General features: G+C 50.7%; 2 protein-coding genes across 4 annotated transcripts; both read right to left on the reverse strand.

Annotated features, from left to right (window-relative positions):
• Window positions 1-254: 254 nt before the first annotated feature.
• On the reverse strand, window positions 255-4,601 carry ITPA (inosine triphosphatase). The gene is given in 9 exon segments (XM_080622863.1): window positions 255-453; window positions 989-1,065; window positions 1,583-1,698; window positions 2,417-2,448; window positions 3,284-3,357; window positions 4,080-4,120; window positions 4,123-4,188; window positions 4,272-4,329; window positions 4,421-4,601. Coding segments are annotated over 9 exon segments (657 nt in total). The 5' UTR covers window positions 4,484-4,601; the 3' UTR covers window positions 255-323.
• Window positions 4,602-4,732: 131 nt separating this feature from the next.
• VAMP4 (vesicle associated membrane protein 4) lies at window positions 4,733-19,311 on the reverse strand. 3 transcript variants are annotated; one of them, XR_013957374.1, is made up of 9 exons: window positions 19,217-19,246; window positions 18,570-18,854; window positions 16,776-16,822; window positions 16,370-16,420; window positions 9,614-9,714; window positions 8,968-9,047; window positions 8,774-8,825; window positions 7,620-7,710; window positions 4,733-5,003 (listed from the first exon to the last, which is right to left on the reverse strand). XR_013957374.1 is itself a non-coding variant. In XM_080622861.1 (8 exons), exons 2-8 carry the CDS (start codon window positions 18,806-18,808, stop codon window positions 7,682-7,684), a joined length of 426 nt encoding a protein of 141 aa, XP_080478987.1. In that variant the 5' UTR covers window positions 18,809-18,854; window positions 19,217-19,311; the 3' UTR covers window positions 7,029-7,681. The 3 variants fall into 3 exon arrangements, 2 of the variants coding, with proteins under 2 accessions (XP_080478987.1, XP_080478986.1); XM_080622861.1 differs by lacking the exon at window positions 4,733-5,003 and having other exon boundaries at window positions 7,029-7,710; window positions 18,743-18,854; window positions 19,217-19,311; XM_080622860.1 differs by lacking the exon at window positions 4,733-5,003 and having other exon boundaries at window positions 7,029-7,710.
• Between the last annotated feature and the right edge of the window lie 282 nt (window positions 19,312-19,593).

Here is a 19,593-nt window from a genome sequence, read left to right on the forward strand (position 1 = left end):
TCCCCTAAGCCCGGCGCGGACAGCCTCGGACCCGTACCTCCGCGCCACCGCGGCCTCCCCCGTTCCGCCCAGCAGAAAGGGCTGTACGGAATGCCCGGGCAGGAGCGGGGCGCCCCCAGGCACAGCGGCGGCCGCCGCCGCCAGCCTGCCCTAGGCCACAAGCGTGCAGCCCCCCACTCGCCGGGCTCTGCAGCACTGCTGAAGCAACAAAACCGGGCAGTGAAAAAGGTACCAGTGGCTCCAAAAGGAGCAGCTTTAATAGCAGCCCACAGAGAAACGGAGCTCTCCCAGGGCTGCGTGTGACATGGAGAGCCACGGGGCAACTATGTAGGCTCGCTAGGGCCTGAGCAGGGCTCTGTCGAGTTGCTCTGATGAAAGAAGGCTGAGAGCTCACTCAGCGCTCTGTAACGGTGCGAGATGGAGTTCTTCACTGTCTTGGGCAGTTCGGCATACCTGGAGAGGAAAGAAACCACAAATCTCAGCAGCAGAGATGCTACAGCAGGGCTCATCATTGTCCTGTCCTCTCCCGTCCCTCCCCATCATCAAGACTCCCCAGCCCCTCTGCTCACTGCAGGTGACCCTGCTTGGCTGAGGCCTGTAGTGACAGGCTGGCAAAGCAAACAATCCCAATCTAGATGCAGAAGTTCCCTGTAACCTGCCACATTCAGATCCAGGAGGGCATTTTCCCCCTGCCACCTTTCTTCAGAAGCATGTTCCTCCTGACACACAGCCTTGACTGTTTAGAGTGGATATAGGGAGGAAGTTCTTTACTGTTAGGGTGGTGAGGCACTGGAACAGATTGCCCAAGGAAGTTGCGAATGCTCCACTCCTGGCGGTGTTCAAGGCCAGGTTGGACAGAGCCTTGGGTGACATGGTTTAGTGTGAGGTGTCCCTGCCCATGGCAGGGGGGTTGGATCTTGGTGATCTTAAGGTCCTTTCCAACCCTAACTATTCTGTGATAAAGGGCTGTAGGTGAAACACCACTCACGTCTGGTTGTAGCCATCTGGTTGAAAGCAGGGATCCCAGCCAAAATCTTGAGGGCCTCTGGGCTCCACTATCAGCCCCTACCACAAGAAAGTAGAAGAGCCCTGTGAGCCATGGTTTTGCAGCTTTGCAGTCGCATTTCAAACACAGACTAAAGAGCTACATGCAGATACAGCTCACACTGTGGCCACCATAGGCTCACTGCATTGGTGCTGTCTCCTTCTCAGGATGTGAGCAAAATCAGCAGCCACAAACTGAGCACTCCATCGCGGTGCCCTGTGTTGACAGCACCTTTACCCCCCCAGTTAACAGAACTAACATCTACACTCAAATACAACCCTGCCAGAGGGAGATGAGGGGGCTGAAGTAACCGTAGTAACACAGAGTTCGGCACATACAGCTAGGTGAAAGGGCTGCAGCATTCCATACCCACCACCTGCCCTCTCCATCAGCCTGTTCTCAGCTTCTCCCATGGAGAAGCTCTGAAAGCGTTTGGTGACCCAGGGGCCACTAAAATTGTTAACAGAGACAATGCTGTCAAGAGAATTTGCAGCCCTCCTCCCTCAGCATGTTCCCTCCCCCAGGCACACCACCTACATGAGTCTGGCCTTTGAACAGCTTCACTGGCTCCTCTGGGTTTCCAGTGCTGAACGCGAAGGTACAGAGAGCGTAGGCAGATTTGTCTTCAAACCCAGCCAGCAGCTTGTACAGGCCTGAGCAACACAAAGGATCCCACATTACAGCCTCTCCCTCAGTGCGCAACACACCCACCTAGAGACGGATTGAGGGAGCATTCTACATTCAGAAGAGAGGAAAAACTACCAGAGGTGACAAAGCTCAGGCACAAGGATGGTCTTGGCTGGGTCCCTCCTATGACTGAAGTCAGAGCATCTGATGTAACACAGAGTGAGCAGGACCCCGCTATTAATTTGTGAGTGAAAGCAAATAAGCATACAGCAGCAGAGAGGACTAAAGCCCACTCTGAATCAGCATGATTAACACTTGTGCTCATTGACACCAGCATAGGATCTGCAGCCACACTCTTAACTGCAGGATCAAAAGCAGTCAGGGTGGTGTGAACACTAGTGGAGATGGGCCTGCACAGAAGCCAAAGGGAGCAGCAGTACTTCCAGGTCACACTGATGACAGACAGGAAGTTTCCACCCACCCTGCCACTATCCTGTGGAAGCAGGAGTCTGGGAATCCAGCAATGATGCCAAAGCTACTGGGAGGAAAAATGTCCCATGAAGAAGAGCACAGAACAGGCTGAAGGATGGAACACGAAGGAACAGAGCTGGACAGACAGGAAAGGAACTGGCTGTGAAACAGACAGCATGATGTGCAAGCACACCCAGCAGAACCCAGCATGGGCAGGCATCCATTTGGAAAACGACTGAGTTACATGCAGAGCAGTAACATGGGAAGCACTACCTTCTGGTTTGAGTTTTTCCAGGAACCATTTTCTGAAGGGGAAGAACAGAGGAAAAATTCATTTTTGCTGCTATTACCTCAGCAATATAGGCATCTTTGAGACACTGTTGCCTACATTTTCAAAGTCCTTTGAATCCCTCTTAAATGTGCTGTCAAATCACCTCCTTCTGGACTACATACCAATGATGACAGACTCAGCTAAGGGACACAGTGAAAACAGCAGTGGAGTATTTAATTTACTGCAGTACTGGGGTCTAGGTAGATAAGCCAGCTCTCAGTTATGAGCACTGACATGTGAAAATACATTTCTTAACACAACCTGTTCACATCTTATACCCAGTTCTACTGCCAACTTCATCATATAAAGTTTTTCTGTCTGCTTAGCTCAGCAGAGATAGTTTGGAAGAATTAATCATGCTATAAGTTAATTCTGAAGCTAAGGCAGCATTTTATTAGTGGGGTTACACTGTAATATAGTAATCTTGTAATCTGCTGGATTAAAGCACTCCCTATGAGAACCTATAGGCCGCTCACCCCAGAGTCCTGCTGAAATACATGGTGCCTTAACTACACAGAGCCCTGCTGTGGCACCATATTCCCAAACTGGCTGCAAGAGCAGGTACTGTAGATCAGAAGCCAGAGCCAATGGTTCAGGTCTGTCTCTCTTGTCCTGCACCATGACTTTCAGCAGGGCTCAAGGGTTAAATCCAGTTCCTGGGGTGCAGGATGAAGCTGAGAACACAGACCAGTAATCACCTCCCTGACCCTACCGGTCCTGGCATGTGGAGAATCCCCTGTAAAGCATACCCTGCCAGCCTGCACTCAACTCCAGAGCACGAAAGGTGAAGCAAGGTCCTTCCTACTTACATGTAAGGTCCTGGAAGCCCCCCTAGCGCATTGAAGCACAAGCAGGTATCCTCTACTATAACGGGTCCCTGAACCTACAGCGAAAGCCAAAGAGATGGAAACTTTAGACCTAAAAGAAGGCATGACCTCAAAACCCATTTTCTTGTGCTATCCTATTCTCACATTTCCCCAATAACAGGAATATCACAAAAATTCACCAGTCATTAGAGCTGTTTACCTCAAAGGCAATACACACTAGACAGACAGAATCAAACCCATGCTCTCCTGAGGCAGGCCAGAGTGGCTGAAGAGCAGCAGGAAAGATCTCACACGGAAAAAAGAGAGCAGAGCTGAACACCCCCTGCCTTCCTGGGGGCCAGGAATTTCCCAGGAAAGGGAAAGCCTGTGTCCTGGAGGAATGCCTGCATTTTCCTTGAGTCCCAATGCTCACTTGGTTCTTTTAAGACACCCATCACAGAGCTCTGGAAAGTGATCCATCAGAAGCTCCATCTCACAGAAAACCCCGTATGCTGCTGCTGCTGCTTGAGCTGGACTGAAGGACCTGTCATATTCTCCTGCTGCTCGAGGGACACAGGAGGCCAAAGGAACAAGAGCAACGACAGCGGGACAGCCAGAACACTGTCACCAACAAGAAGTCACCATCATCTGAAGGCCAGAAACAGCCGAATGATGGGAGCGCAGATGCCAAACCAGGTCAGGATGTACCCCTTACTCTCCTCAGGCCGTCTCGGGTGCCCCACCAGTGCCCCCGGCTGCCTCCTGTCCCGCCGGGGCTAGGGTTCCCCCGCACCTCCACCAGCTCCCCGACCGGCGGGAAAGGGGAAGGAGAAAACGAGAGACCTGCCGGGCGGCTTCGCGGCACTTCTGCACGGAGATCTCGTCTGGTTCTCCCTGGTATTCCGGCACTGGGAACACAAACACCGCTGGTGAGGACACAGCCGGGCCATGCCGCACCACCGCCTCCCCACCAGACCCGCCGCCAACTTACAGTCAATCTTCTTCGCCACCAACGTGTACGGAGAGGAGTCCCCAAGGATCTGAGTGACCTGAGGAGGGAGAAGGGAGGAAAAGCCGCCCGTCAGACCCCGGCCTCGGCCAGGCCGTACCCGCCGAGCGTTGCCAGGCAACCGCCCCCACCTCCTCCAGCTTTTTGGCGTTGCCCGTCACGAACACCACGCTCCGCCGGACAGGCGCCGCCATCCTCACTGCCCGCGGCGTCGCGCCTGTGCGCCGAGCAGCCAATCAGCGCCGGCAGCGGCACCTCGCACCGCCACACCCAGCCAATGGGGAAGGCTTCCGACCTTCCGGTCCTCCGAGCGCTTCCCACTCCGCTTTGCACAGCGTCACCCGTGCGCATGCGCGGGAGCTCCCTGGCAGTCCCGCGAGAGGCGCCGACGGGGTGGCCAGCCTGCCCTGTGCCTGATGGCCCGGCCTGCAGTGGGCGCTGCCACCTCCATCGGGCGGCGGGGCTGTGTTCCTGCGCTGTCCTCGCCCGCTGACTCCCTGTTTACTTCCCCAGCGTTTGGCAGCCGCCGCTGCAGGAGCCAACTCCCTGTGCTCTCTGAGATGTAATCACACGTAGTTGGGGGAATTGGGCAGTGGATTGTGCTCCAGACTCTGCTGTTGCTCCGGCCTCTGGCACGTCTTTGCACTCTCTGCCACTAGATTTCCCGTGTAGGAGTGGTCGAGTTGCAATTTCTGAAGGCAGATGCAGGGTCAGCTGTAGCAAAAAGTCCTGGAGTCACGACATGGTCCCTGCTGCCCTGTGGAGCCCTAAAGGAATGGGTCAGTGAAGCCCAGTGCTCCCCAGCAACAGGGTGTAGGGGAACAGTACCTTGCAAAGCAGCAGGGGGCTTGGGAGCTCTCTCACGATGGGACCCAGCCCCACCAGAAGCTCCTGAGTTGCAACGGGACTGCCCCTAGGACACTTCTTTCCCTCTGGTCTGCCCAGCACCGGGAGAGGGGTTCTCCCCACCTGCATCCCTGCACCCCCTGTGCCCCCAAGCATGGGGATTCTCAGGGTCTCACCACAAGGGTCACACCAGCAAGCCTGGCAGGAGGAGTGAGCCCCGCAGGAAGAGCACACAACTCCACCCAAAACATGCCATTCCCTTAAAAAAGCAATCGTGGAAAACAGCAGCTAATGAAGAGGCCTGTCTTCTGCACAAAGAGGGAATGGATAAAACAGACCCTACACACTTGGGTGAAGGAATTGTTTTTGTTGTAAAATCTCTTTCGTAATGTTTCATAACTGAAAACCAACCCCAAAGCATGCAGACGCTGCTGGAAACAACAACCCTTTCCACTCACTACAGTTCATCCTGCCAACAGTCCAGGGTGGGATGGCACAGGCTGCAATATGAAGACCACAGTATCTCAGAGGAACATAAGGAGGACTGCTCTGTAACGTATCTGAGACCAAACACTGTAATGGTATTTTCAGCCTTGAAAACAAACAAACAAATCTATAAAACTTACTCAGTAAATTCTATTACTGTGAAGTTACTGACCAAGATTGTTGATTTGCTGCTGGTGCATCTCACAGCCAGAGCTGGTCCCCAGAGAAGGATGACCGTGGCACTGAGTGTCTAGAACCTAAAACTGATCAACACCTAATTCTGGCAACTCAAGGAAGTGTGCTGAAGGCTTTGGCAGCTTTTCCTGCCCTGCATCTCAAATACAGCCATTTGCACCCCAGCCTCCTGGGAGGTGTTGCAGAAGCACTCTGGCAAGGCTGTGGAGGAAAGCCAGCTCTTCCAGGGAAGAAGCCTGCTGCCTGCACTGGGCCTGTTCCAGTGCTGCTGGTACTGAAGGATGAGTCCATGGTAGCAGGCGAGCACAAAACACAAACAGTCCATGGTCAGGGGTGCTAACTTTTTCACCTCATTTTCTATGGATCCAGGTCAGCTGGAAAGCACTTGTGCCTTTCTGAAGCACTGCAGTGCCAGGATGGTGCTAATGACAGCACTTTTGGGGGGAGGATTTGGGGGGGGGGGGGGGCTAATGACAGTGCCTGCACTGATGAGAGTTCACTACCTGGAAACTCTCCCTAAGAACATACTGCTGACAGAGCTCTACCAAACCCAGCAAGGACAGGACTTGGAAGGCATAGCAGCAACTCCAAAATCCAGCATCTATAAGCAGTTCTTTAATACAGCATGGTTGCCGTGAAGCCTTCATCCTACCAGTACCCTCAGACATACGCAAAGCAGGACGAAGCTTCTCTCCTCAGAAAAGAGACAACAAAAAGAACCAGGGGAACTTGACCTCAGCTCAGGAACAAGGGTTTGAAAAATAAAGGGCGAACAGAAATGCCACCAGCACCCAAGACAAAGGTTGGAGACAGCCCAAACGCAGCAGTACCACCCATGGATGGAGGAGCTCAGCTCCTGCTTAGTTTAGAACAGGGGCCCCAACATCTCTCCACACATGTGTCTGGGAACAACCCCCACCCCACTGGATCACAGGGCAGAAAAACAGGCTGACATTCAGAACCACCAAATTAAGGTGAAGGGCTCTGAATATGAAGTGGACTTGTTCACTGTGGACTGCTTCCAGGAGAGTTGCTGTCCTCCTGCTGTGTCTTTTGTACCATTGAGCTGGGCTTTACCCACTCTTCTTGCTTTTGGTTAAGAAAACACTGAAACGACCCTCTCCTCAGGACTCCTGGCAGTGGAAAGCCCTGAACGTCCTCCAGAACTTTATGAAGATATGCAAGAACTCCATATATACAGTCAAAAATAGGTTTACTGGAATGTCTTTAGTCACGGCTGTAAGCAGCAATACTGAAAACACTGAGCTTGTGCATTCCCATGGCAAGACCAGAAAGTCTTCTGGATTGTAAAACCTATTAATTCCCCTCCTTCCCCCTCCCCCTTTTTTTTTTTTTTGAGCAACAGAGAAAAAACACCCTTGCAGTTCTCCACAGATGGGTCAGTTCCCTGTAACATAATGGTATGCTTCTCTTCAGACATTTTTTCCCGTCCTTTACTCCAATGAAGAGACAGTCCCCTTAGCCTGCCACAGCAGGCAGCAGGGAACTGCTTAAGTGGTATTTTTATTATTAATATTACAACTCGACCATATATACAGATAGACCGTAGTGGCAAGTAGCCAGTTCCAAACCAGAGCCCCAGAATTCCACAAAACAGGCAGTTTGGGAACAGAATCTTCTGTTATATATAAAAGAAAAAACTAAATCTGACAGCAGGAGCAGGTACTCAACCAAAAAAGGGTCATTTGGCAGTTCTTAAAACACTGTTAGAACTGGCTACTTGCCACTGCCTCCTCACTCCTTGGAGAAAAACAACTTCAAAGCTATATACAGATATCTCACTTAAATTACACAGCAGTTTGGTTATCCCAGAGCCATCTCCACCAAAGTCTCCAGCTGTCTGGTCAGGTATGGTACTTCAGGACTATAGGTACTGGAAAACAAAGAAACAAGCTCTCAGCCACGCACCTCTGCATGCAACAACCCTCCCTGCTAGAGATCCCCCCCATTCCTGTAGCAACAAACACCAAAGATCTGTGAGGGAGAGTGTGTTTCCAAGCTCAAGCTAATGCAATCTGTGCCTGCACACATGCTAGACAACATTTCCTACCACCTTCATCTCCTTCCAGCTTCCCTAACTGAAACCAGATGGGGATTTTCCATCAGTCTCTCACTCTACAACACTCTGGCACTGCCGCCAGCTCTGCCTCTCCTGCTGCAGGCTGTGTCAGCAGGACAAACAGGCCACCAGGGTTTGGCTGAAGTAACAAAAACAGTTACAGAGGTGCCCCCGGCCACAGTGGGTGAGAGGAAAACCCTCCAAACCCAGTAGTGCAGAAGAGCTGTGCTGCCATGCAGGGCTGCTTGGATCCCTATAGCACATCATTCTGCAGGCAGTGGGCTGAACTACTTCTGCCTGGAAGAAACATGCTTTGGTTGTTATTACCTATTTGGTAGGGAAAGCAGTGGCATCACTGCTCTGAGGAGCTCCAGAGAGACTGGGAAGGGCAGAGAGCAGCGGAGGGGACCAATGTCAGACCCACAACAGCTACTTGCTGAAAATTAAGTGCAGTAGTTTTGGGGTAGAGCATGTGCAGGGAGCAGACCCATTGCAAGTTGGCTGACAATGTGGAGAGGTCTTTGGAAGCCATTGCTCTGGTCTGAAACTCTTCCACCTACTCCCACCAGACTCAGGATCTATGGGTGCCAGCCCTGGATCAATCCAATGTTGGCTATGTAGTGCTGGCTTTCTTTGGCTACAATCAGCAGGATTTGGTTTGAGCTTGCCCCTCTGCATGCACATTTAAGCCTTGCAGAAGAGGAGCACAGAGTGGTCTACAGGCATCACTTAGGACATGTTAAGGCAGAACAGGGCCTGACACAGTGGCTCATGTGCTCTCCCCACAGGGACGACAGCACTGTGTTGGCACTCACAGTGTGGAGTGCCATGGGTATTTCTATGCCAGACATGGCCGAGGTGACCTAGAGCTACTCACCAATGATCACAAGCAGAAGAATGACTGCCACCAGTGCTATGATTGCCTTCATCTGCAAGAGGAGCACAGACGCATGTTACACAGGGTGCCATATGTAGCTGCTCTGACCTGAAAGAAGGCCTTTGCCCTCCAGCGTCTTTTTAGCTAGAAAGCAGAGCTTCTCCATCCCCTCTGCTGTTCCCGTTGTTGCTCACCTTGCAGCCTCGCCACCACATCTGTCTCCGAAGCTGCTTGGCTCTGTTGCTAAAAGCTGTGGCATTGTCTGATAAACTTTCTATCAAAGGAAAGAAAAGAGGTGATTCAGTGGCACACAGAGGAAGTTGGAGCATTCTACTGACTCCACTGAGTTTTAAGCAATAAACTCTGCATTAGTGGAAAAGACCCAACCACAGCGTGATTCACCAAAGCCACAGCAGACGCCAATGTGACGCCCTTTGCTAGAGCACACACAGACCTGCCAGAGTCCCACTGAGCCCCCTTTGTACTGGCTGCCCTCTGAGGACAGGATTTTGATCTGCTAGCCAGCAGGGGAGCAGACAGCAGAAGTGCTCCAGGCCATTGTGAAACTGATCAATCTACCTTTGCTTGAAGAACCAACCATATCACAGCACCCAAATGCCTTCAAACTAATGCCCCTATGCAGAACAGCAGAAGGTGGAGGTGGAAGGGGAATGCCAGCAGGAAGTCAGATCTGCACCCTAAGGCTGTGATACACCTCTCCCAGGAAGGGCAAAAATACAAGCCCATGTCTGTCATTCTGAGCTGAGAACAGGTAACCTGGCCCGGCAGCAGGGAAGAGATGTGGGGAACAGATCAGAAGAGCTGCATTTAGCATCGCACCTGATTTGTCCTGCAGGTCATCCAGCCGCTCGCCTCTTTCAATCACCTTTGTGATATTCTCTTGCATAACGTCGATGACTTCGTCCACCTGATTCTGGACACTAGAGCAGAGCAAAGCCAGCATGAGGAGCAGAAGCAAACACCACCTTGCACCAGGCCTTGCTCAGAGCTGCCCAGGCTGACGGGATCACTGAGCTCACTGACAAAAACCAAAGGGGACAACACTGGAGGGAGGTTGATGGGATGCCAGAAAGCAAGAAATATGGCATCACCTGGGGTGGGTCTCTGGCAACCCCAGGAAGGGTGAGAGAACACAAGGGGCTCAGAGGGTACTGGGAAGTCAGTAGACATAGGGTACCTTCTGTAACATCTTTAACACCCAAATGCAGTAAGGAAAGGCACAAGTTGCTGTTGGTGGGCACCTCTGCTGCAGAAGAGTTCGCAAAAGTTAAAAGTATAAAAATTACACCTTATCCTTCCAGATTTCAGAGAACCTTGCTATGCACCTTTGCTAAGTAACTAGGGGAAACTAAAGCAAGGTGCACTCATGCCTCTGGGAACCCGATTTGGTAAATGAACCCCACTCTGCCAGGGGTGTCAAGAGGAGAGTAAAGAAATTGGCTGATATGAACTAAACCAAGTTATTATAATTCATCTTCTCATAGGTTACGCAACTCTGTGGGTAGTTGCTTCAGTGAACAGTAGCCTAAATCACACCCGCAGGGTTATTATAAATGCATTTATTCATTCCATAAAAAAAGTCACATTGGTAAGAGAGAAAAATTCTCCTGGTGGAAAAATACTGCTACATTCTGGTTTGTATTTTGGAGCTAATACACTTTGATTTTCCTGGAGATAGAAATAAGAAATTTCTTGGGGCCCTAGGGAGACAAGACATTGTTTGAGACATACCATTCCCAGAAAGTAAGTGGCAACAGCAATGTATTGGAGGTAATGCGACACACACAGGGCAACAAACCAGAAATAGCTCCAGGCCACTCACTCTGCATAAGTCTTAGGTTTGACAGCTTAAGTTGCCTCAATTAAAAACATTTAAGCACTTTAAACATATCAAAATGCATCCAGGATTTGCTAAATATGCAGCACAAATAGGCCACTTCAGCAGCATTCCACATTATCATAAACACACACCTCCTATTAACAGTGTGGCACTGGTGTCTCCAAGGGAAAGGATTGCCAGCACCTTGTCTTTAGCACCTGCTTAGCATCCACACTGTTGTGCTCCCCAAATTATCTAGTCACACCACCCTCTTCAGACCACACAAAACCCTCTCCTCCCCACTGCCATCTCACAAAAGCAGAAGCTCAATGTTTTTTGCCAAATCAGGGTTTTTACAGTAGCACCAAACCCAACTCCACCACTCAGAGAGCCATCATCCAGCACCTAAGCTCAGAGCACTTGGTATGATGATGACAGTATTATCCTCCACCATGGCCCAGGAAACCAGGGCCAAGACAGACTCAGAGCAATTTGTCCATGGCCAGTCAGTGGGGTACTGCAGAATCAGGAGCAGGGCTCTGTTCCAGCCACCATACCACTAATTAATTAACTAGAGACATAGATTCACATTGACCTATTTCTCCTGTCTCCCTATCAGCTACATGCCTCTCACAGAGCAGATCATAGATGAAGATGTAGGTGTTTGTAGGAGGTACAGAGCCCCCAGGCTCCAGTGGGATGCTTGCACCAAGTGATGAGCAGCTGCCACAAGAAATAGTGGTCACAAAGGAAAAGCACATGCCTTGCTCACATTGACTTATGATTCCAAACACAGGCAAGGAATATCATTAAAAGGCTTCTTTTTTTCCCACCCAAAAGCTCTAGAACGAGCTCCAGATCTTTGAATATGAAGGGACTTCCATCTTAGCATTTTAGGTCAGGCTCTGTAGCACCACTGTGGCTTCCAGAGCTGGAAAAGTTGGGCAACACCTCTGAAGCCAGTTTCTGATTTAACAGCCCTCATATGGCACATGCTGGACTCCAGCAATGCATGTGAAAACTTGCTTTATTTAGGACACCACAAGAAAAGAACCTGCCTTCCCTGTGCTATATCGCAGAGTCTGTGGGAGCAGCATCTCTGAATCCACTTACACTGTGCAGTGGCAGCCACCTGCCAGGAGTTTCTTATCCGGAGGGGAAAGGCACAGATAATCCCCAAACACCTCTCAACAGGAGCATGCCCTATGTCCATGACCCTATTCTGATCCTTTTACAAGGTAAGAAGCAGAGCTGCCACTGTTGAGAAGGCATGGAAGGTGGCACTGAAGATGCAGGCAGATGCTGCCTGGGAAACATGGTGGTGCCTGTAGAATAAAGTGTTCACCCCACAGAGAACACACACACAGCCCTGTGGCCCCTTCCTGGGGCAGCAGGTGAGGATGTGAGTAGGAGGCATGCTCTGCGAAGGGGGTTTTCCTTACCTCAGCACAATGGACAATGTCCCAGCTTAGAGCTGCCAGCAATACTGCTATAGCTTGGGATGAGAGAAGAAAAGGAGAAACATCTGCTATTTTGCTTGGCAAAAACTAGAATGCTTTAAACATCAGTTTCACAGGCAGAAGACTACATCTGCAGTATGTAAATGTTTCTAGAATAGTTTACTGGCTGCAAAATAGAGATTTCCTCCCACAACAGATTTGTGACCAAGTTATCTTGGTACAACGAACAAGTGGGAGCACACACAGTTACAATGCATCTAGGAACGTGCAGTGCAAGGCACCACCCGGTATGCCTGAAGTACAGGTCAGCATCTGGAGAGATGCTGCTGTGGTCCTGAGACACCCCAAAGTGTTCGAGGCAAAGTGGGCAGGTATGTAATTTGAAGCCGCTCTGGCGCATCAAGCATTTGGGAAAGACCTATGGAGCACAGACCCTACTGGCCAAGCTGCATCTCAGCATCCCATCTCTTTTGACTTGAGCTGCTGGCGAAAAACCGTGTGCCTCTGCTACCTGCTCATAGCCTAGGCATGCTGTTAGCCATCCCCAAACAAACAAAGCATTTCACAGATTGAGAGTGGAAGCACAAAGAAATCAAGGCTTAAACTCTCGCAAATATCGAGATGTTTAACTCCAATGGAACACAGACACATTTGAGCACCCCAGTACTTTCTGGTGCTCAAATCAATCTGATGTAAAGAGAACCTGGAAAATAGCCAGGAAGGAAGAGACCAAGCCAGGGAATGAAACTTTCTCTAAACAGTGCTTTAGTCAGACCTTAGGCCAGCCCTTGCTTTCTGCTCTTTCCCATCCATCACTACTGCAAGACATGCTTCTCCGGGAGAGGTCTGAAAGGTGCCCAGCCTATTCATTAGCCCTGCAGTCTCACAACAAATTCAGAAATTCCCATTAGTTTGGCATGCTTAAGGTTGGAAACTCAAGTCACATAAAGAAGAAAATATTTTCTTGTTTCATTTGGCAAGAGAGAATGAATCTTCTAATATGAAGCGTATTTCCTGTTAGGGAGATACTGGCTTTTGACACATGTATTTCATGTGCTTCACTCCTGCCAGATTTCCAAGAGAAATGAAAGAGAATACCTGCCAGGAAAGAAAGCAAGACAAATAAAATATGCCTCCCATGACCCTCCTCCTTACTAATTGCTGCATATATGATGCTTTTAATAAGAACAGCAAGTGTACACTATCAAAGCAACAAGATACTCAACAGCGCTCATCTTGGTTTAGGCTCCTCTTTTCTTAGTGCTTTGTTGGGTCCAGAGTGGGAGGAATAAACCTTCCCATTTTGGCCACTCCAGGTTAGCTACTGAGAAACTCCCTGGGATGGTCACAGTGTTTGCCTAACAACAGTGGCGCGTTCTTCAGACACCATAAACAGCCCATGCATGCACCATGGGATGTGCTGCTCAAGGCTGCTTCTTGTCTCCAAGCTGGCTGTTTACAGCCAGCATGACACACTTATATTTTCCACCCCAGCAATATTAATAGTGCTATGTATTTTGGTGCAAATTAAACCCAAACATCCCTCATTGTGGCAGTAACCCAGGCAAGAGGGAACAGGACGGAGACCCAAGCTGGATGGACAGTGCAAAGGCAGGAGGCCAGCCAAGCATAGTGTTCTCCAAGGCATATCTCTCTGCAGAGAGGCTGCCCAGCAGAAAGCCCTGCTGTACTCAACAATGGGGTGTCAGCACTGAACCATGCCACAGATAAGTGGGGTTTTCTGCTGTTTCATCCCAGCTGTGAGGAAGACAGCAGCCAATGCCTCCTGAAGCCTTCAGTCCTTGAAAGGATTATACCTAACAATGATGCCTGTCAACATGGTCTCAGTATCACCTTTAAATGAAAGCTTGGGTTATGGCTGGGGTCCGCTGCACAGCCAGCAACCTGTGATAGGCAGCCAGGGCCTGTGAAGCTGCTGTCAACTCTTGTCTTGAAACCATTCCCCAAACCCTCCTCCTCCTCCAGATGTAACTTAGAGACAGACAGAACCACTGAGGCTGAGCTCCAGTGCTGGCCACCCTCAGCAATACAATCAGGGAACCACAGACTCCTGGGGAACCACGGCAGCATGCTCAGCCTCATCACCAGCACAAGCAGGGCCAGCAGCAGTCACCTGAAAGCAGAAACATCAGCAGTGTAGCAGGTGAAGCAGCACAGAAAAGGGGGTGATTTTAGTAGTGTTTTTGAAAATATGACCTGTGAGGAGAGGCTCCTGTTCTAAATAAAACAGGTGGAAGATGAACATCTCACCTTCTCCCAAAAAGGCAGTAAGAGCTCTCATGACACACACTCAGTACTTCTCACATAGCCTGGAAACAAAAGCAGAGAGATCAGCTCTCCCTTACCGATTCTTTGTAACTTCTGGGAAAAGGATAGAAGCCTATTAAAAGCTGCCTTTCAGCTCCAGCTCTCCCCAGGGACAGGGAGGTCTCAGAGGGAGCCTAAGGAACCTCATGCAGCCACTTAATTACCAGGAGTGTCTCCCCCAACCCAGCAGCTGTTGGGACAACAGAGCTTGAACTTCCAGACACATCAGGACAAAAATGCAGCACAGAGGGGACCACGACACTTTCTCCTCTTGCTATTGCTGGCTCTAAATCATCTCTTTCCCCTATGGGACTTGCAGTGTTCCCCACGATCTCTTTCTGCAGCTGAGCCAGCCTTGAGGGTCTCTGCTGCCAAACTCACCACCTTGACCCAAGTCCCTTCGCTGCCAAGGACAACTAAGAAAAGTTTCCAGTCTTGCCTCTCACATCCAACATATTTCACACTGTTGCTCCCATAGTCCCATCAGCTTTTCCTCTACCCAATCGTGCACCAGTTTCCTTTTACAGCTATCTTCACACCTTGTTCCTCCAGACACAGCTAGTCTCTAGCTTTATCCAGCTCTCTAAATGCTCAAATTCCTCCTTAAAATGTCTTTTCCTTACAGTGTTTCAGCAGTAACCGAAACCCAATCCTCCTTTTCCTCCTCTGCTGAAACCAGAGTGAACTGTATTATTCCTCTACCTAAGCCCCTCCCCTTTGGAAGACAAAGGCATAGATGTCACCCCCTCTCCACCTTTTTAGGGGGCAGAACCCCACTGATAAAACCAAATCTCATCCCTCTCATCCACTCCAGATCAGCCTGGCCCTGACCTAGAGGGAGGCTTTATCCACACTGGCTTACTCTAAGGACCAGCTCACCTCTACCAACAGCATCCTCACATCCTGGAGAGAACAGAGACCTCCTGAAAACACAGGGCACAGTGACCAACACAGTACCTCTTGTATAACTCAAGTGCCCTTCATCCATCAAGGTAACTTGGTGAGCGGGCACACAGGCAGGCACTAACACTGACACTGGCAATGAGTCATCTCAGAGCTTGCTCTGGCTTCTTCCTGGCATGAAAAAAATCCCTAATGAAGAGCAACACTCAGGCTGCACACAGGTCAACACAGTCTGAGTAATGCCATGTCATCAGTCCCTGCATACATCTCTGTTCTGGCTCCATGAAGATCAGCAAAGGAAACAGTGCAACACAAATCAGGGGTCTGTGAATATCCCCCCCTCTTTTCCATTAAATACTACCATTGCATCCCTCATAAGAAAGAGCAGGGCAAACTGGAACCCAGAACAAGCATAATCCAGGAAATGACCCAATGGGAGAAGGATCCAGAGTGTTCACTCCTTCCTTCTTGCCCTAATAACAGTCAGTGATCCTCCTCCAGTCATAATGGTTTCCTGTTTTCCAGCTGCTTTGACCCTACTGAGTCACTGCTTATCTTCAGGTGACCTATATCAGGTTTTTATCTTGAGAACAGGCCAGAGAATAGCTACTGTCCAAAAAACATGGTCTTGGTGTGTTCCTGAGCACTTGCTTTCTTGTAATGTTGAGGAGCAAGTTACAGGATGAAATAAAAAGCAACAAAGCAAAAAAAAAAAAGGTGCTAGCAAAGGTTAGAATTCAGGGTTAATGCTCTAGATAGTGAGCCTCAGAAAAGCAGGAAACAGATCATCACCAGAATACAGCAAGAGCTTTAGAAACTCCACTAGTCTACTGCAATACAATCCTATCCCTTTGCCTCTGTCAATGCATGTTTTCTTGATAACTTGGATCAAATTTGAGATTTCCCTTCGCTGTGGACATGTAGGGAAGGAAATGTCAGTTAGAAGAAAGCAAGTACAAGGCAAATTCATATTCCAAATTACAAAAAAATACATAGTTAAGACAGCACAGGAGCTCACAGTGCCAGAATAAAGTATTATGTGTGGCACTGAGGACAGCAACTTACTGCCTGATCTTGTCATTCCTAGGTCCAAATCTTGGTCCAGAAGGCCCTCTCCTGCAGGCAGAAAAGAGCAATCAGGATGGAAGGTACAATGAAAACATGTTTTTAAACCAGACTGAAAAGATACACAGCAGAGAATCAATGCCTTGTGGACAGCGGATTGTTCTCTTACCTCCCATCAGTCCCTCCCAAGTCTTAGGATACATGGGACACCCCACTCTTATAAAGGTCACACCTATTAAATCTAATCCATGCTCGATGCCAAGCCTCATCTCAAAGGAATAAAAGGGCTTGATTCCCAAGCCCCCCCTACAAGGCAGGGAGCAGCTTTTGGTATTTGACACCTGCAGTCATGGAGCTTAGGCAGTTAAGACATTGCATTCCCTAGAGCAGCTATTCAGAAACTCACAAGAAAAAGTCTTCCTCTTCATCTGAATCTTCTTCCAACAGGTTCCTCTGCAAGCACAGAAAAGAGCCAAACCACATCAACAAGCAACCACCATTTCCCATGCACACTTCCAGCTCTTAAGACACAATCAGCATCCTCTGACTGCAGGTTACATGCAAACCCTCCTTTGGAGGGGATTGACAGTCCTCTTGTTTGGAGTCATTCTGTTTCTCTCCCCTTGTGACCAAGGTCCGAACTGGATGTCTCTGTGCTGCTATTATCACTTTGGCAGTGTTTGCTAACTCTGCAAGCACGGACTGATGCATAGCTCTGCAGCTCTGACCCGGGACAACTTGCACCTCTGCCGCTGAGCCAAACTGGATTTATATCAATGGCCAATTGCCTGCATAGGTTCAAATCCTAATTCCAGGGATCAGTACAACTCTCTGTGATGCAGAAGCAGCCAGTGTCAGCAAGCAGAAAGCAGAGCCCCTGCACAGGCCAGCTGTGGAAGGAAGCTCCCATTTGTTCAAGGGACAATCCCCAGTGCTGCACTTTGTCAATGGCAGCTACTCAAAGAACATCAGCCACCCTGAAGTGTCCCATCCACATGGGAAGTCGGATTTACTCCGAATGTGGAGGACATTGGAAGTGTCTCCAGCCATCTAATGGCAGCAGATGTAAGAAGGATGACTGCAAGGAAACACACTGGGCTCCCTGCAAGGCACGTCCAGAGAGGTTGGCCCTTCCAAACCCTCAACTCAAGCAAAAGCCATGGCGGGGCTGGAAAGCAGAATGGTCTGGTAGCTCCTCTGCTTTGCACCAAAGGGCTCCTCCTGGGCTCAGATTTGCTGTTCCACTATACTCCATCAGGCAGTCCAAAGCCTGATTTTTAGAGAGCAAACCCACAATCCCACTTAAGCCTGAAAGTTTCAGACAGACAGTACTAGAGTTCATTTCTCAGACCACGGCAGCACAAATTCTCCAACCGAGCCAAGAGATCCCTAGAACATCTACTTAGGGTCAAAAAAAAAAAAAAAAAATCAAGAGTGGAAATTGCACAGTAAACATGTGGGCCCAGGAACACACTGGATTGTCCTTATGGTATCGAGAGCTGCTTCCTCTGTGCATAAACTGTGGCTCCCACCTAAAACATAGTGCTTATTTTAAAGCTCACCTACATTTCCATCCTTGTCACATTTGCTTAATCAACTTAAGCAAGCAGCAAGACCACGAAATAGTTTCAGCCACTGCCTCCCTCAAGGGCTGAACAAACTGCTCTTGGCAACACAGGATCCTCATCTTGCTGATGGCTGTCATGAACTGTAGCAACATTTGAGACTACAGTCTAAATTCAGTTTTAGCACAGTATGACCCCAGGACAAACACATCACATTCAATCCAGTTTGTCTAAAACAGGCAGCTGCACCACTTTGACCCGTATTCAAGGCCTGAAACATCAGGGGAACATGGTGACATGGAAAAAAAAATAATGACCTGTAAAGCAAGGGTAACTTCACAAGAGTCCTTCAGCCAGTAACATGTGGAGGACAGCTGTGATGCCCAGGCCTAGCTGTGCAGAGAGGCAGGAGACTGGTGCACACCAGGATCTCAGAGCCTAAAGGAACTGAATCAGGCTCCCAAGACAGCAGGATCTCCCAGTGAGGTTTGTTTTAAAACACACAGATCAGGTTTGCTGCACGGACAGTGCCCCCACTAACTAAATGTCATTATCGACAGCGACGGGGCTTCTGAGCCCCGTAGCTACGGGACACGGCAGCAGCAGCCCCTTCGGCAAAGGGAGCCGTAGCTTACCTTGCACCGGCTGACCCAGCGGCTAACGGCACGGGACACTGCGAGGGCCTTAGGGTCCCCAAGGTGCGCTAACAACCACCTGCCTTCCATAGGCACCTACCCCGGGCACCGCTCCGGACCGTAATGGCCAGCAGGACCGGAGGGACCGGCCGCCCCGTAGCGCCGGCACTCACCCGCTCGCTCTTCACCGAGCCAGTCACCTCGTCGTCGTTCAGGTGCCGCTTGAATTTCGGGGGCATGGTCTCTGCCTGCGGGAGAGGCGACTTCGTGCCCGGGAGGAGAAGCCTGCCGGTGAGGTGCAGACACAGGCCGGGTCACCCTGCTGCTCCACGACTCAACCGCGCGGCCCAGGCCGCCCCTCGCCAGGCCCGGCAGGAAGCAGCAGAGCCCAGCAGGCACCCGGGGAGCCCCGCACGGTGTCCCCAGGGGAGGGAGGGAAAAGCGGAAAGACGAAACAAGGATGCAAGAGCCGCAGGGCAGGGGGGATGCAAGGGCAGCCGGTGCCCGACACCCGCACTTTCACCCGGCCCCACCGGTCCGGTCCAGCTCGCCGGTGCCACAGGGGCCGCCAGCAAGCACAGCCAATGCCCAGACAGACACCCAACCTCCACGACGACACAAGACCCCACCACAGCAACCGCACTCACCGGGCTCTACTCCGGGCCGGGCCGGCGGGAAATGGCCAGTACTGCGGCTGCGAGTCAGCTGTTCCATCGACCGCTCCGCCCACCACGCCGAGCGCCGAGCAATCGATTCCCGACCCGAGGGCAGGGTCAGGGGCGGAGCCTGGACGGTGTCGGGGCGGAGCCTCCGTGGGGGCGTGGCCTGGGACCAGGCGCGGGCGGGAGGTGCAGGGGCGAGGGCCGGCTCCAACCCGGTACCGCGGGAGCTGGCTCGGGACCCCGTGGTTGGCCCGACCCCGTGGTATGCCTCTCTGCCAGCAGCCGGGGGATCCGGCCGCCCCGGTCCCCGGCATCACCCCTGGCACACGGCCCCGACAGAGAGACCGTTGGCGGCGGCCGCA

Source organism: Psittacula echo (assembly GCF_963264785.1).
Source record: "Psittacula echo genome assembly, chromosome: 7".
NCBI lineage: Eukaryota > Metazoa > Chordata > Aves > Psittaciformes > Psittacidae > Psittacula > Psittacula echo.

Excerpts from the sequence above, each read along its gene's own strand:
- VAMP4 (XM_080622860.1), bottom strand. The coding sequence starts at position 18,659 with ATGGAAGGCAGGTGGTTGTTAGCGCACCTTGGGGACCCTAAGGCCCTC. Across the intron at positions 16,823-18,569 it reads GCTGGGTCAGCCGGTGCAAG|AGGAACCTGTTGGAAGAAGA; the intron begins GTAAGCTACGGC and ends CTGTGCTTGCAG. Across the intron at positions 7,711-8,773 it reads TCTTCTGCTTGTGATCATTG|TACCTATAGTCCTGAAGTAC; the intron begins GTGAGTAGCTCT and ends TTTGTTTTCCAG.